The sequence below is a fragment of the Martes martes genome, assembly GCF_963455335.1.
Source record: "Martes martes genome assembly, chromosome: 3".
Lineage (NCBI taxonomy): Eukaryota > Metazoa > Chordata > Mammalia > Carnivora > Mustelidae > Martes > Martes martes.
In genome coordinates this window covers 81,806,534-81,823,967 of record NC_137890.1, presented here as the reverse complement: position 1 = coordinate 81,823,967, position 17,434 = coordinate 81,806,534, and the positions used below count along the sequence as shown (strand labels likewise).

At 39.9% G+C, this 17,434-nt stretch overlaps 1 protein-coding gene across 1 annotated transcript in view; it reads right to left on the bottom strand.

The window, feature by feature from the left end:
• CPAP (centrosome assembly and centriole elongation protein) overlaps positions 1 to 17,434 on the bottom strand; it is a 72,236-nt gene that overhangs the window by 20,109 nt on the left and 34,693 nt on the right. Inside the window, exons 10-11 of the mRNA XM_080798287.1 lie at positions 15,467 to 15,709; positions 11,353 to 11,437 (exon numbers count right to left, since the gene is read on the bottom strand). Of these exons, the coding sequence (XP_080654413.1) occupies positions 11,353 to 11,437; positions 15,467 to 15,709 (328 nt within the window). The remainder of the gene's footprint in view (positions 1 to 11,352; positions 11,438 to 15,466; positions 15,710 to 17,434) is intronic.

Here is a 17,434-nt window from a genome sequence, read left to right as displayed (position 1 = left end):
AAATTAATAAGTCAGGAAATGACAGATATTGGCGAGTATACAGAGAAAGGGGAACCCTCCCCTCCTACACTGTTGGTGGGAATGCAAGCTGGTACAGCCACTCTGGAAAACAGTATGGAGGTTCCTCAAAAAGTTGAAAATAGGGCTACCCTACAACCCAGCAATTGCACTACCAGGTATTTACCCTAAAGATACAAATGTAGTGATCCAAAGGGGCACATGCACCCAAATGTTTATAGGAGCAATGTCCACGATAGCCAAACTATAGAAGAAACCTAGATGTCCATCAACAAATGAATGGATAAAGATGTGGTATACACACACACACACACACACACACACACACACAATGGAATACTATGCTCATGGAAATCAAAAGAAATGAAATTTTGCCATTTGCAATGACATGGATGGAACTAGAGGGTATTACGCTGAGCGAAATAAGTTGATTAGAGGAAGACAATTCTCATATGATCTCTCTGATATGAGAAATTTGAAGGCAGGGCAGGTGGTTTGGGGAGTAGAGAAGGAAAAAATGAAACAAGTTGGGATCGGGAGGGAGATAAACCATAAGACTCTTAATCTCACAAACTGAGGGTTGCTGGGGGCTGGGGTGGTAGGGAGAGACTGGTTGGGTTATGGACATTGGGGAAGGTATGTGCTATGATGAGAGCTGTGAAATGTGTAAGCCTGATGATTCACAGACCTGTACTCCTGGGGCAAATAATACATTATATGCTAATAAGAATTATTTTAAAAAAGAAGAAGACATGAGATACAAGTATTGGCAAGGATTTGGAGAAAAGGAAATCCTTGTGCACTGTTGGTGGGCATGGTAAACTGGTTGATCCACTATAGAAAACAATACAGAGGTTCCTCAAAAAATTAAAAATAGATCTACCATATGATCCAGCAATGCCACTTCTGAGTACACACCCAAAGGAAATGAAAAAGGGACACTGAAGCTCATGTTTACTACAGCATTACTCACAATAGCTAAGATATGGAAACAACCTAAGTGTCCATTAGTGTATGAATGGATAAAGAATATCTGATACATACATACACAATGGAATATTACTTGCCATGAGTAAGAATGACATAATTTGCAATAACATAGATGGACCTTGAAGACATTATGCTAAGTGAGGTAAGTCAGACAGAGAAAGACAAATACTGTATGATATCACTTGGATGTGGAATCTAAAAAAGCCAAACTTGTAAAAAGAGAGTGAAGCGGTAGATACCAGGAGGTGGGAGTCTGAAGGATACGGAGAGATGTTGTTTTATGGTAAAAACTTGCAACAAGTAGTAAATAAGTCCTAGGGAGCTAATGCACAGTATAGTGAATATTGATACTACTGTATTACAATCAATAAATTTGCTAAGAAACTAGATCTTAAATTTCCAATCACTAAAAAGATATAATGATGTGATATGAGAGGTGCTAATTATCACTATATTGGCAATCATAATATATAAATATATATCAAATATATATAAATATATATAATATATATATTATATATATAAATATATATCAAATCAACATACCATACACCTTAAATTTATACAATGTTATACATCAAATACATTTCAATAAAAAAGATAGTTTTGGTTCATCAAAAGATAAAGGAGTAAAAAGGCAGGCCACAGATTGTAAGAAGATATATGCAATGTGTAACTGTTAAAAGACTATGATGGGGGGCGCCTGGGTGGCTCAGTGGGTTAAAGCCTCTGCCTTCGGCTCAGGTCATGATCCCAGGGTCCTGGGATCGAGCCCCGCATCGGGCTCTCTGCTCGGCAGGGAGCCTGCTTCCTCCTCTCTCTCTGCCTGCCTCTCTGCCTACTTGTGATCTCTGTCTGTCAAAAGAATAAATAAAATCTTTAAAAAAAAAAGAAATTAAAAAAAAAAAAAAGACTATGATGGGGGACGGGGAATGCTCCCATAAACCAATAAAGAAAAAAACAACAGCACAGAATGAGTAAAAGACCTGATCAATTTTTCCCAAAAGGAGGAGTCTAAATAGCTAATAAACATAGGCAAAGGTATTCAACCATACCAAAACTATAATGAGATAGTGTTGCATCCCGACCAGACTGGCAAAAATTTAAGTCTGACAATACCAAATATTAATTAATAAGGTGTGGAACAAAGCAAGTGCTTACATTACATTGCTGGTTAGACAGTAAAATCATTTTGGAAAATGTTTTGGCAAGATCTATGAATGTTAAAGAATATCTTACTGATTACCCAGTTAATTCCAGTACATGCCTTAGAGAAATGAATGCGTATACCAGAAATGTTTAAGAATGTTCATAGCGGTGATACGTCAAGATGGCGGAGAAGTAGCAGACTGAGACTACATCAGGTAGCAGGAGATCAGCTAGATAGCTTATCAAACCATTGCAAACACCTACAAATCCAACGGGAGATTGAAGAGAAGAAGAACAGCAATTCTAGAAACAGAAAATCGACTACTTTCTGAAAGGCAGGACCAGCAGAGAAGTGAATCCAAAGCAACAGGAAGATAGACCACGGGGGGAGGAGCCGGCTCCCGGCAAGCTGCAGAACAACAGAGCACTAAATCAGGACTTGTAAAAGTCTGCTCCACTGAGGGACATTGCTCCAGAGGCTAAACCAGGGTGAAGCCCACGCAGGGTCAGTGTGGCCCCAGGTCCTGCAGGGTCAGAGAAGGACCAGGGGTGTCTGTCGCAGAGCTCGCAGGTATTAGAGCGGGAAAGCCAGCTACAGAGACAGAGCTGAGGAGTGAGCTCTCAATTAGAGGTTACCTTGAACCGGTCGCAGGCTGGGTGAGCTCGGAGCACAGCCAGAGGCCAGGGAGACAGGAGTGATTGGGCGCTTTTCTCTGAGGGTGCACTGAAGAGTGGGGCCCCGAGCTCTCGGCTCCTCCAGGCCGGAGATTGGGAGGTCACCATTTTCATTCCCGTCCTCCGGAACTCTACAGAAAGCGTTCAGGGAACAAAAGCTCCCAAAAGCGAACCCGAGCGGATTACTTAGCCCACCCCCTGGTAAGGGCGGTGCAATTCCACCTCGGGCAAAGACAGTTGGGAATCACTACAACAGGCCCCTCCCTCAGAAGATCAACAAGAAATCCAGCCAAGACCAAGTTCACTTACCAAGGAGAGCAGCGGAATTCCAGAGGAGGAGAAAGCAAAGCACGGAACTCATGGCTTTCTCACCATGATTCCTTAGTCTTGCATTAATTTAATTTTTTTTACTTTTATTTTTTTTTCTTCTACTAAATTTTTTTAACTATTACCCTTCTCTTTTTTAATGTTTTTTAACTAGTTTATCTTAACAATACCTTTCATAAATATAATAATAATAATCTTTTTTGAACCTGCATTATTATAGTCATATTTTATCCTTCATTGTATTTAACTTTATTTTTTGTATACATATATGGTTTTTTCTTTTAAAAAATTTGGGGTACAACTTCTTCTAATAGATCAAAATATACCCTAAATCTAGCTCTGGGCTTGTTCTAGTCTCCAGCCCGAGCAAATTCTCTCCACTTTCTTTTTCTTTATTCTCCCAACCAACTTACTTTATCAACTCCTTTTTTAAAAAAAAATTTTTTTAAGTTTTTTTTTTTTTTATTGGTTAGAGAGAGAGAGAGAGAGCGAGCACAGGCAGACAGAATGGCAGGCAGAGGCAGAGGGAGAAGCAGGCTCCCCGCCGAGCAGCGAGCCGGATGTGGGACTCGATCCCAGGACGCTGGAATCATGACCTGAGCCGAAGGCAGTCTCTTAACCAACTGAGCCACCCAGGCGTCCCTTTTTTAAAAGTTTAAAAAAAAATTTTTTTTTCATCATTATAGGCATATTCCATCCCTTCATTGAGTTTACCCTTATATACGTTTTTCATTCTTTAAAATTTTGGGAGGTAGTTTCTTCTAAGAGACCAAAATACTCCCAAAATTAAATGGGTGACCCTGTTCTAGTCACCAGTCTAATATATATATATTTTTTCCTTTTTTATATTTGTCTTTATTTGTTTTCTTTTTTTAATTTTTTTTTTCTGAACTTCTTTTTATCCCATTTCTCCCCTCCACGATTCGGGGTGTCTTCTGATTTGGTTAAACGCATTATCCTGGGGTCTTTGCCACCCTCTTAGTATTTTATTTGCTCCTTCATATACTCTTATCTGGACAAAATGACAAGGCAGAAAAACTCACCACAAAAAAAAAGAACAAGAGGCAGTACCGAAGGCTAGGGACCTAATCAATACAGATATTGGTAATATGTCAGATCTAGAGTTCAGAATGACGATTCTCAAGGTTCTAGCCAGGCTTGAAAAAGGCATGGAAGATATTAGAGAAACCCTCTCTGGAGATATAAAAGCCTTTTCTGGAGAAATAAAAGAACTAAAATCTAACCAAGTTGAAATCAAAAAACCTATTAATGAGGTGCAATAAAAAATGGAGGCTCTTACTTCTAGGAAAAATGAGGCAAAAGAAAGAATTAGTGGTATAGAAGACCAAATGACAAAGAATAAAGAAGCTGAGCAAAAGAGGGACAAACAGCTACCAGACCACGAGGGGAGAATTCGAGAGATAAGTGACACTATAAGACGAAACAACATTAGTATAATTGTATTAGTATAATATAGTATTAGTATAATTGGGATTCCAGAAGAAGAAGAAAGAGAGAGGGGAGCAGAAGGTATATTGGAGAGAATTATTGTACAGAATTTCCCTAATATGGCAAAGGGAACAAGCATCAAAATCCAGGAGGTGCAGAGAACCCCCCCTCAAAATCAACAAGAATAGGTCCACACCCCGTCACCTATTAGTAAAATTTACAAGTCTTAGCAACAAAGAGAAAATCCTGAAAGCAGCCCGAGAAAAGAAGTCTGTAACATACAACGGTAAAAATACTAGATTGGCAGCAGACTTATCCACGGAGATCTGGCACTGGCATGATATATTCAGAGCACTAAACGAGAAAAACATGCAGCCAAGAATACTATATCCAGCTAGGCTATCACTGAAAATAGAAGGAGAGATAAAAAGCTTCCAGGACAAACAAAAACTGTAAGAATTTGTAAACACCAAACCAGCTCTACAGGAAATATTGAAAGGGGTCCTCTAAGCAAAGAGACACCCTAAAAGTAGAAGATCAGAAAGGAACAGAGACAATATACAGTAACAGTCACCTTACAGGCAATAAAATGGCACTAAATTCATATCTCTCAATAGTTACCCTGAATGTTAATGGGCTAAATGCCCCAATCAAAAGACACAGGGTATCAGAATGGATAAAAAAACAAAACCTATCAATATGTTACCTATAAGAAACTCATTTTAGACCCGAAGATACCTCCAGATTTAAAGTGAGGAGGTAGAAAACAATTTACCATGCTAATGGACATCAGAAGAAAGCTGGGGTGGCAATCCTTATATCAGATCAATTAGATTTTAAGCCAAAGACTATAATAAGAGATGAGGAAGGACACTATATCATACTCAAAGGGTCTGTCCAACAAGAAGATCTAACAATTTTAAATATCTATGACCCTAACGTGGGAGCAGCCAACTATATAAACAAATTAATAACAAAATCAAAGAAACACAACAACAATAATACAATAATAGTAGGGGACTTTAACACTCCCCTCACTGAAATGGACAGATCATCTAAGCGAAAGATCAACAAGGAAATAAAGGCCTTAAATGATACACTGGACCAGATGGACATCACAGATATATTTAGAACACTTCATCCCAAAGCAACAGAATACACATTGTTCTCTAGTGCACATGGAACATTCTCCAGAATAGATCACATCCTGGGTCATAAATCAGGTCTCAACTGGTATCAAAAGATTGGGATCATACCCTGCATATTTTCAGACCACAATGCTCTGAAGATAGAACTCAATCACAAGAGGAAATTTGGAAAGAACGCAAATACATGGAGACTAAACAGCATTCTTCTAAAGAATGAATGGGTCAACCAGGAAATTAAAGAAGAATTGAAAAAATTCATGGAAACAAATGATAATGAAAACACAACGGTTCAAAATCTGTGGGACACAGCAAAGGCAGTCCTGAGAGGAAAATATATAGCGGTACAAGCCTTTCTCAAGAAACAAGAAAGATCTCAAATACACAACCTAACCCTACACCTAAAGGAGTTGGAGAAAGAACTGCAAAGAAAGCCTAAACCCAGCAGGAGAAGAGAAATCATAAAGATCAGAGCAGAAATCAATGAAATAGGGACGCCTGGGTGGCTCAGTTGGTTGAGCAGCTGCCTTCGGCTCAGGTCATGATCCCAGCCTCCTAGGATCGAGTCCCACATCGGGCTCCTTGCTCGGCAGGGAGCCTGCTTCTCCCTCTGCCTCCGTCTGCCAGTGCTCACTCTCTCTCTCTCTCTCTCTCTCTGACAAATAAGTAAATAAAATCTTAAAAAAAAAAAAAAAGAAATCAATGAAATAGAAACAAAAAAAACAATAGAACAAATCAACGAAACTAGGAGCTGGTTCTTTGAAAGTATTAATAAGATTGATAACCCCCTGGCCAGACGTCTCAAAAAGGAAAGAGAAAGGACCCAAATAAATAAAATCATGAATGAAAGAGGAGAGATCACAACCAACACCAAAGAAATACAAACAATTATAAGAACATACTACGAGCAACTCTACGCCAACAAATTTGACAATCTGGAAGAAATGGATGCATTCCTAGACACATATAAACCACCACAACTGAACCAGGAAGAAACAGAAAACCTGAACAGACCCATAACCAGTAAGGAGATTGAAACAGTCATCAAAAATCTCCAAACAAACAAAAGTCCAGGACCAGACGGCTTCCCAGGGGAATTCTAACAAACATTTAAAGAAGAATTAATTCCTATTCTCCTGAAACTGTTCCAAAAAATGGAAATGGAAGGAAAACTTCCAAACTCATTTTATGAGGCCAGCATCACCTTGATCCCAAAACCAGACAAGGATCCCACCAAAAAAGAGAATTACAGACCAATATCCTTGATGAACACAGATGCGAAAATTCTCACCAAAATACTAGCCAGTAGGATCCAACAGTCCATTAAAAGGATTATTCACCACGACCAAGTGGGATTTATTCCAGGGCTGCAAGGTTGGTTCAACACCCCCAAACCAATCAATGTGATACAACACATTAATAAAAGAAAGAACAAGAACCACATGATACCCTCAATAGCTGCTGAAAAAGCATTTGACAAAGTGCAGCATCCCTTCCTGATCAAAACTCTTCAAAGTGTAGGGATAGAGGGCACATACCCCAATATTATCAAAGCCATTTATGAAAAACCCACAGCAATTACCATTCTCAATGGAGAAAAACTGAAAGCTTTTCTGCTAAGGTCAGAAACACGGCAGGGATGTCCTTTATCACCACTGCTATTCAACATAGTACTAGAAGTCCTAGCGTCAGTAACCAGACAACAAAAAGAAATTAAAGGCATCCAAATCGGCAAAGAAGAAATCAAACTATCACTCTTTGCAGATGATATGATACTATATGTGGAAAACCCAAAAGACCCCACTCCAAAACTGCTAGAACTTGTACAGGAATTCAGTAACGTGTCAGGATATAAAATCAATGCACAGTAATCAGTTGCATTTCTATACACCAACAACAAGATAGAAGAAAGAGAAATTAAGGAGTCAATCCCATTTACAATTGCACCCAAAACTATAAGATACCTAGGAATAAACCTAACCAAAGAGGCTAAGAATCTATACTCGGAAAACTATAAGGTACTCATGAAAGAAATTGAGGAAGACACAAAGAAATGGAAAAATGTTCCATGCTCCTGGATTGGAAGAACAAATATTGTGAAAATGCCTATGCTACCTAAAGCAATCTACACATTTAAGGCAATCCCTATCAAAATCACACCCATTTTTTTCAATGAAGTGGAACAAATAATCCTAAAATTTATATGGAACCAGAAAAGACCTCGAATAGCAAAAGGAATATTGAAAAAGAAAGCCAAAGTTGGTGGCATCACAATTCCGGACTTCAAGCTCTATGACAAAGCTGTCATCCTCAAGACAGTATGGTACTGGCACAAAACAGACACATAGATCAATGGAACAGAACAGAAAGCCCAGAAATAGACCCTCAACTCTATGGACAACTAATCTTTGACAAAGCAGGAATGAATGTCCAATGGAAAAAAGACAGCCTCTTCAACAAATGGTGTTGGGAAAATTGGAAAGCCACATGCAGAAAAATGAAAATGGACCATTTCCTTATACCACACACGAAAATAGACTCAAAATGGATGAAGGACCTCAATGTGAGAAAGGAATCCGTCAAAATCCTTGAGGAGAACACAGGCAGCAACCTCTTCGACCTCAGCCATGGCAATTTCTTCCTAGGAACATCGGCAAAGGCAAGGGAAGCAAGGGCAAAAATGAACTATTGGGAATTCATCAAGATCAAAAGCTTTTGCACAACAAAGGAAAGAGTGAACAAAACCAAAGACAACTGACAGAATGGGAGAAGATATTTGCAAACGACATATCAGATAAAGGGCTAGTGTCCAAAATCTATAAAGAACTTAGCAAACTCAACACCCAAAGAACAAATAATCCAATCAAGAAATGGGCAGAGGACATGAACAGACATTTCTGCAAAGAAGACATCCAGATGGCCAACAGACACATGAAAAAGTGCTCCACATCACTCAGCATCAGGGAAATACAAATACAAATCAAAACCACAATGAGATATCACCTCACACCAGTCAGAATGGCTAAAATTAACAAGTCAGGAAATGACAGATGCTGGCGAGGATGCGGAGAAAGGGGAACCCTCCTACACTGTTGGTGGGAATGCAAGCTGGTGCAACCACTCTGGAAAACAGTGTGGAGGTCCCTCAAAAAGTTGAAAATAGAGCTACCCTACAACCCAGCAATTGCAATACTGGGTATTTACCCTAAAGATACAAACGTAGTGATCCATAGGGGCGCGTTCACCTGAATGTTTATAGCAGCAATGTCTACAATAGCCAAACTATGGAAAGAACCTCGATGTCCATCAACAGATGAATGGATAAAGATGATGTGGTATACATACACAATGGAATACTATGCAGCCATCAAAAGAAATGAAATCTTGCCATTTGCGACGACGTGGATGGAACTAGAGGGTATCATGCTTAGTGAAATAAGTCAATTGGAGAAAGACAACTATCATATGATCTCCCTGATATGAGGAAGTGGAGATGCAAAATGGGGGGTTTGGGGGGTAGGAAAAGAATAAATGAAATAAGATGGGATTGGGAGGGAGACAGACCATAAGTGACTCTTAATCTCACAAAACAAACTAAGGGTTGCTGGGTGGAGGGGGGTCGGGAGAAGGGGGTGGGGTTATGGACATTGGGGAGGGTATGTGCTATGGTGAGTGCTGTGAAGTGTGTAAACCTGGCAATTTACAGACCTGTACCCCTGGGGATAAAAATACATTATATGTTTATAAAAAAAAATTTTTTTTTAAAAGATCAAAGTAAAATAAAAAAGAATGTTTATAGCATCACTGTTTAATATCCCAAATCTTAAAAATATTACACTATCAATAGTCAATTGTGATGAATTCATAAACATTCAAACTACCTTACGGTTTTTGAAAATTAGTGAACTAGAGTTGCAAATCAATATGACTCTCAAAAACAATGTACAGTAAAAAAAAAAAGGCAATGGAATATATACAGTATAACTATTCAGAAAGTTCAAAAACAAAACTTTTTTTTAGGGCTGCATCTATGAGAGTAGTCAAGGGGGTAACAGCCCTGGTGTGTTGCTACTCTATTTCTTTATCTAGCTGGTAGTTATCTAGGTATGTCCTTTATAATTATCAAACTGCATATATTATATCCAATTTTCTAAATTTAATTCATGAAAATAATTTCTAAAAATTCCAGGTAGATTAAAGGTGTTCATAAGAGAAAATAGTATATTTGTGACCTAAGGCTTGAGAAAGATTTCTTACAGTCATGAAAAAAGATTGATAAATTCAATAATAAAAGGGAAAACAGAGGCATCTGGGTGGCTCAGTCGGTTAAGCCTCTGACTCTTGGTTTCTCCTCAGGTCATCAACTCAGGGTCTTGAGATGGAGCCTCACATCAGGTTCCCTGCTCAGCAGGGAGTCTGCTTTCCCTCTCCCTCTCCTTCTGCCCCTCCTGGGATCCTTGTGTACTCTCCCTAAAACAAATAAATCTTTAAAAAAAAAAAAAAGTAAAAAATGGGGAAAAAATGCACATAAAAAACACAAACAGAAAAGCTAAACCGAGAACTGGGAGAAAATATTGGCAGTGCTTCTAAATGAGAAAGGATTAGTATGAAGAATAACTTCAATAAGGAGAAACACCCCCCTGCCCCCGCAAAAAAGTTTTAAGATTATTTATTTATTTATTTGAGCGAGAAAGAGCATGATAGAGAGCATGGGCAGGGAGAAGGTCAGAGAAAGAAGCAGACTTCCCATGCTGCTGGGAGCCTGATGCGGGACTCCATCCCAGGACTCCAGGATCATGACCTGAGCCGAAGGCAGTCAGTTAACCAACTGAAACACCCAGGCGGGCGCCCCCCACTAAAAAGTTTGAAACAGGCAAAAGAAATGAACAGTCAATTCACAAAAGAGGAAACCCAAATGCCCACTAAATATACAAAAAGATGCTCACATGACCTTACCAGTAATCAGGGAAACGTATCTGAAAGTTACACTAACCCACCATTTCACACCCATCTGACTGGACACAATTTCAGTCTGACCAGGTCAAGAGTAAGCACAAAGAGGATATTCTGCTGATGGTAGGAAAGAAAAAAAATGGCAAAACCACCTTGCAGAACAAAGAGAAAAGCTCCTACAGCACCACAAGCATGGTATGACCCAGCATCCTCACGCTTGATATGTGTCTTAGAGAAACTCACAGGATAGCTATGTTCTGCAGCCCTATTCATTCTACTGACAAACTAGGGGAAAAAACATGAAGTCCATCAACAGGAAAACTCAACTGTAACAAATACACATGGAATCTGTATAGCTATTAAAATCAGTAAACTAGAGTTTATATGTATTAATGTGAGTATCAAAATATTGAGAGAAACAAATTGTAGAGGGATACATAGAAACAATACTATATTGATTTATGGATACAATGTAGTAAAAGAATGAAAAACAAACAAAGGAATGTTGTCAGGGTGGAAATAAGTAGGGGAGTAGAATACACAGGGGCTAATGATATTTACAAAGTTTTACTTCTTAAATTGGGTGTAAATTCTCTATTCTTTAAATTCCTGAATTATTTTATAAAAAGATCATGCAACTTCTTACCTTGTGTCAGCAAATGATTTTTCTTACATTTTTCTACCTGGGTTCCTGAAGAAATTTGACTCTTTTGTAACCAAAATGATGAATTCTATAGTATGAGATAATTTTGAATATAAAATTAGTGTTAGTCTACACATTAGCACAATGAATGAAAGTAAAACTCAGCTTGCAATGAAAATGGGTTAAGTTTATTCATTTATGTTTTCATTTTATTTTTCACTACAGGTCAGCGGGAACAAACTATTATTTAGGAATGAACTACACACACACCCCACCTTCAGATATACAGTGGATCCTGAAGAACACTGGGGGGAGGGTAGACTAGGGGCAATGACCACCCCACACACTTGAAAATCCATGTGTAACTTCTGACTCCCCCAAAATGTGACTACCAACAGCCTACTGTCGTCTGGAAGCCATCCCGATGACATAAGCAGAGTATTAATACATATTCTGTATGGCATATGTATTGCACACTGTATTATTACAATAAAGTCCAATAGAGCAAAAAAAAATTGTTACTAAAATCTTAAGGAAGGGAAAATATATTTACAGTGTTATACTCTATTTATTGAAAAAAATCTGCATAGAAGTGGACCTGCACAGTTCAAACACATGTGGTTCAAAGGTCAACTGTATATTCATTCTTCAAGTGAGGGGATAACAGACAACATAAAATAAAAGAGTCTTTTGTGATTGTTATCAGATTAGCCAAAGAAGAGGGCAGGAACTCAGTATCAGCAAAACCCCTTTATCTCAACCTCTCCTGTGAGCATGTCCCTTACCATCTTGCTCTCACTTTGAGCCCTAGCTCCCTACTGAGATGATGACTCCCCATTGCCCCCTTCCAGGGACAGAAGTTTCTCACCCTCCAAACTCACACCCCTAGGTTTGGGGTAGGGTAGAGGTCTTCCTTGCTCCCTGTCACCACTTCCAACAAATCTCTCTCCTCCCTAACCACCCCTGCCCCAGCTCTGCTTCTCACGTCCATGATTCAGCCACATGTACCCCTTGCCAGGAGATAACTCCACTGCCTTAGCTTCTGTTTCCTGACCTACTCCAACCTACCTCAGTCATGCAGTCATTATCAATATCTGTAATTATCAATAACTGCAAAGATCTCAATTTCTAAGCCCTCAAAGCCAGAAAGTGCAGTATTCTACAAAATAACTAGCCTGGTCTATTTAAAAAGCCAATGTCATTTAATAAAATGCTAAAGTATTTAGCAGTAAGATGCCATGATTTCTGCAATTAGCTTCAAATGGTCCAGCAAAACACACATACACAAGTGGTAAAATGTCAACAGTGGTCATATCTAGGTGACTATTCAGGTCACCTGATCATCATCATACTATTCTTTCAAATTTCTTGTTTAGGGAAGCTGTTTTAATAAAATGGGAAGAGGAAAGAATTCCACTCTCTTCTGACTGCCATATCCTATCCTTCTAGTTTATTCATCTAACACTCTAACTCCACCAATGTGTAAAACCTACAAGGTCCTACAATTCACTGATCCATACAGATTTGCTATCTCCCTCAAAACCATATAGCCTCACGCCCTTCTTCCGCAGCTTACATGGTTCACTGCAGTCATTCTGGCTGCATATACTGTCGACTTCCCTGCCCCTCACTCACTCTGAGGTATTCACCCGGATGACCACACCTCTTATAAAATATAACTCTCCACCACCCTACAACCAAAAAGCTGAACAAGAAAATGATACAAACATTCTCACTTGAAATACATGATCTCTAACCTACACTGGTCCCCAAAGCAGCCCAGGAATCAGACTACACTTCCTCAGTCCCTTTGCTTTCCATTCCCTTAGACGACGATGTCACACTTTCCCGCATCTACTTGAACCTCCTACACTTTTCTATCCTCACTCTCAGCTGATGACCAAGCTTCCCACTTCACTGACAATGCAAAGGCATTAGGAGGGAACTTCCCACCAGCAGGCACCACACATCAAGCCCAGAGTCCACACCTTCAACATTCTGCCAAAGGGCACGTGCTGTCCAGCCAAGTCCAGCCCCTCCCTTCATTTCCTAAATCCCCTCTCCTCTCACTTATGAACATTGCTTCAACAATTCTCCCACATTCTCCTGCATCAGTATTTTCCTCTTTACTGAATCAATCCTACCAATACATAAACACTTAATTTTTCCATTTAAAAAAAAAAAAAACTTTCCTTAGAGCCAACACCCCATCTCTTTACATTTACTGCAAAACCTCTCCACAAGGTTCTTAAACTTTGTTTGAAACTTCTCATTGTCTTTCATCCAATCAGGCTTTTATCTTCTATACATCCCTACCTGGTAAATCTAATGACTAATTTTCAGCCCTCGTCTAATTTATCAGCAGCTTTTGAAACCGCTGGCCAGTCTCTTCTCCTAGAAGTCCTTTCTTTTCTTGGCTCTCAAGACACCACTCTGGCCTCCTTTATTCTATCCTCTCTGGTTAACCATTCTCCTCATCCCCCGTCTTCTCACACTCTGGCTCAGTGTGTGGATCTCTTCACTACCCACACTTTCAGCACTGGTGATCTCTACCAGCCTAAAGCTTTTACCACACATCCTGATGAACCCCAAACTTCTAGCTCCAACCTAACCTTCTCCTGATATGTGCATAGCTGCCCAGTTAACGTCTCCACTTTTTCAAACTTCTCCGCAGGCATTTCAAACTTACCCTGTCTAAACCTGAGATCCTAATATCCATGCCCCCAACAAAAACACGTTCTCTTCTTGTTGTCTTACAATAAATGGAAACTCTAGTATGCCAAAACACTATACTACACTTGGAAACTGTACTCTTGACTCCTTCCTTCCTGTCATACTCCATGTCCAGCTCATCAATAAATCCTGTCTATTTCTCAGCCATCCACTGCTTCTACCCTAGTCTTAAGCCACTGTTCTTTTTGGTGTGAATTACTCCAATGATCTCCTAACCGGTGTTCCCAATTGTGTCTATGCCCCTCCACTCCCTGTTCAGTCTACAGTAGACAGCAGACAAGGTACACTTACTAAAACAAAAGATTAAGTCAACTCCAATCACAGCCCTTCGGGGCGGGGGGGGGGGGTCCCCTTCTCAGAGGAAATACCCAAGGGCTTACAGGAACTGATTAAGGCCTAATGAACCTGACACCCAACTCCCTCTGTCCCATCTCTGACCGCATCCCCTACCATTCTCCCCATTACTCCCCTCTAGCTCCACCAGCCTCAGCCATGCTCATGCTCAGGCCCACGAGGCAGACAGCCTCTGGGCCTCAGGCTCCTCTATGGGCTCTACTCTCACCCAGGCACCCCTTTATTATATTTATATTTAAAATATATTATATATATTTAAGTTAATATATTCAATAAATTTAATACTGTGGGCCATTACTCAAATGTCACTCTCTCAGTAAGGCTTTCCTTGGCCATCCTGACTAAAACAGCAACACCCCCCACCCCAACAGTTATCATCCCCTTTTCCTGCTTTTTTCTCCTTGGTTCTTGTCACTATATAATACACCATATATTTTACTATCTATCTTCTTTATAGACCTCCCACCACTAGAATAAAAATTCCAAGAGGGCAAGGAAGTTCACCTCTTTTGTTAATTGCTTTATTCCCAGTGCCCAAAATCAGTGTCTGGCACATGATAATTGTGAATATAGATGAATGAAAGACTAATTATCTGATTTAAAAGGTTCATATGCATGTGACTCACTGCAAGAAAAACTTCACTTGGCCTGTTTTAACTAAGATTATCTGCCTATTGTGCTATAATTCTTTTAAAAGAATTCTAAAAATGAATTTGAAAACTCTGCCAAGCAATGCTCAAAAGAATTGTTCAACTGTGGTAAAATATACATAACGTTCACCATCTTAACCACTGTTAAGTGTACAGGTCAGCAGCACAAGGCACATACACATTACTGTGCACCCTCACATCTACCCAGCTCCAGTACTCTTTTCCTCTTGCAAAACTGAAACTCTGTTCTCATTAAACAGCAACTCCCCATTCCCACCCCCCACCCCAGCCCTGGCAAACACCCTCTAGGTTTCAGGTCTATAAATTGGAGCACTCAGATATTTAACATCCTGACTTGACGAAACCAGCTTCAAACCTACCATGGACCCATCTCTTTTCGTGGCAGCCACAAAGGGACCCATCCTGATGCTGCTCTCAGTAGCTTCTGCTTTCTTCCAGGCATCAAGTCGGAACCTTTCCATCACTTTTATTTCTTCCCTGAGGTCTGTGTTCTCTCTGACCAACATTTCTATCTGGCTTCTAAGACGGCCTTGTGTACTTGACCATTTTGCTTCCTTTCTTTTCAAATCTTCCTGTAAATCTGCTATCTGCTGTTTCAAAGCCTCTCAAGAAAACAAACAAACAAACAAAAAAACCTAGGATTAAAACAATGCAATAGAAGAAAAGAGACACACCAACAAAATAGAAGTACTGCCCTAGCATAGAGAGTGGAAAAGGGAAAGCTTGGTCAATCACATTTCAAAAATAAGTTTTTCATGAAAGGGACTGTGTTTCAGGTTAGAGCCTCACCTTATACCATCAACAAAACTGATTCCAGAAGGAGGCAGGCACCACTTAGGAGTCACTGCAATAACACTGCCATGAGGTAATAAAGGTCTATACTAAGCTATTAATTGAAGGAGAGAGATAAATAGGGGATTATCTGGTAAAGAAAAAATTAAGAGGAATTTATGACTAGTTAAAGGAAGAGTCAGGTAAACAGATGAATAAGATTCAAAGTCAAAACTATCAGTCCTGAAAACAGATTCTACTTGGAATTCATGAGAAGAAATTGGTTTTAAGAAAATGATCTGTTTCGGGGAGCCTGGGTGGCTCAGTGGGTTGAGCCTCTGCCTTTGGCTCAGGTCATGATCTCAGGGTCCTGGGATAGAGCTCCGCATCAGGCTCTCAACTTGGCAGGAGTCTGCTTCCTCCATTCCCTCTGTCCGCCTCTCTGCCTATTTGTGATCTTTCTCTCTCTCTCTCTCTCTGTCAAATAAATAAATAAATCTTTTTTTTTTTTTTAATTTGACAGAGATCACAAGTAGGCAGAGAGGCAGGCAGAGAGAGAGAGGAAGGGAAGCAGACTCCCCGCTAAGCAGAGAGCCCGATGCGGGGCTCAATCCCAGGACCCTGGGATCATGACCTGAGCCGAAGGCAGAGGCTTTAACCCACTGAGCCACCCAGGCGCCCCAATAAATAAATCTTTTTAAAAAAAAGAAAGAAAGAAAGAAAATGATCTGTTTCAGACGCACTAAATGACCCATGTGAAGAAAGAAATTCCTGGAAATGTCTAGAAGCAATGTCCAATTACACAAAAATTGAGATTAATGTCAGAACTAAGGAAAAATTAGTCACCTACATGGCTCATGTGGGTGCAAGATATGGGGGAGTGCCTGGGAGCAGAGGCAAGGGGCATGGGCGAAAGCAAGAACTCATTGCTCACCACCTGAGAACTGACCTGATGTGAGCCTAAAGGCAGTGAGAAGCCCTAAGCAGCTCATTAATACATATGTAAAACTTGACATCTATCCATTCTCATGTAAGCCCCATGACTGCCAAAAAGCAGGAAAGGACTAGGACAGGAAGAGACTAGGGCTCGAAGGACCTCCCTTGGGGGATGGTCACATCACAGGGAGCATGGACTCTGGGTTTGGGTGAGAGAGCAGGGCTCAAATTCCAGTTCTGTGTCTTAGAAGCTCTTGAAACAAGGTATTAACCTCCCTGAACACCAGCCTCCCTATTTATAAAATCGTGGAGTATAACAAATAACTGAGCAATTACTAACTGGTAAACATTATCATCATGTGGGCAAAGAGACTTATTTATACCAAAATGGTAACACAGAAGTCTAAATAGGTTAAGAATTCAAAAGCAAATAAGCCAAACAGAGAAAGACAAATACTCTATGGTATCACTTACATGTGAAATCATAGAGAAAAAAAGAAAAAAGCCAATTTCATAGAAACAACAGAATGGTGGTTGCCATGGGCTGGGGGGAAAGGGAAATGGGGAGATGAAGGTCAAAGGATAGAAACCCTCAGTTATAAGACGAATAAGTTCTGAGG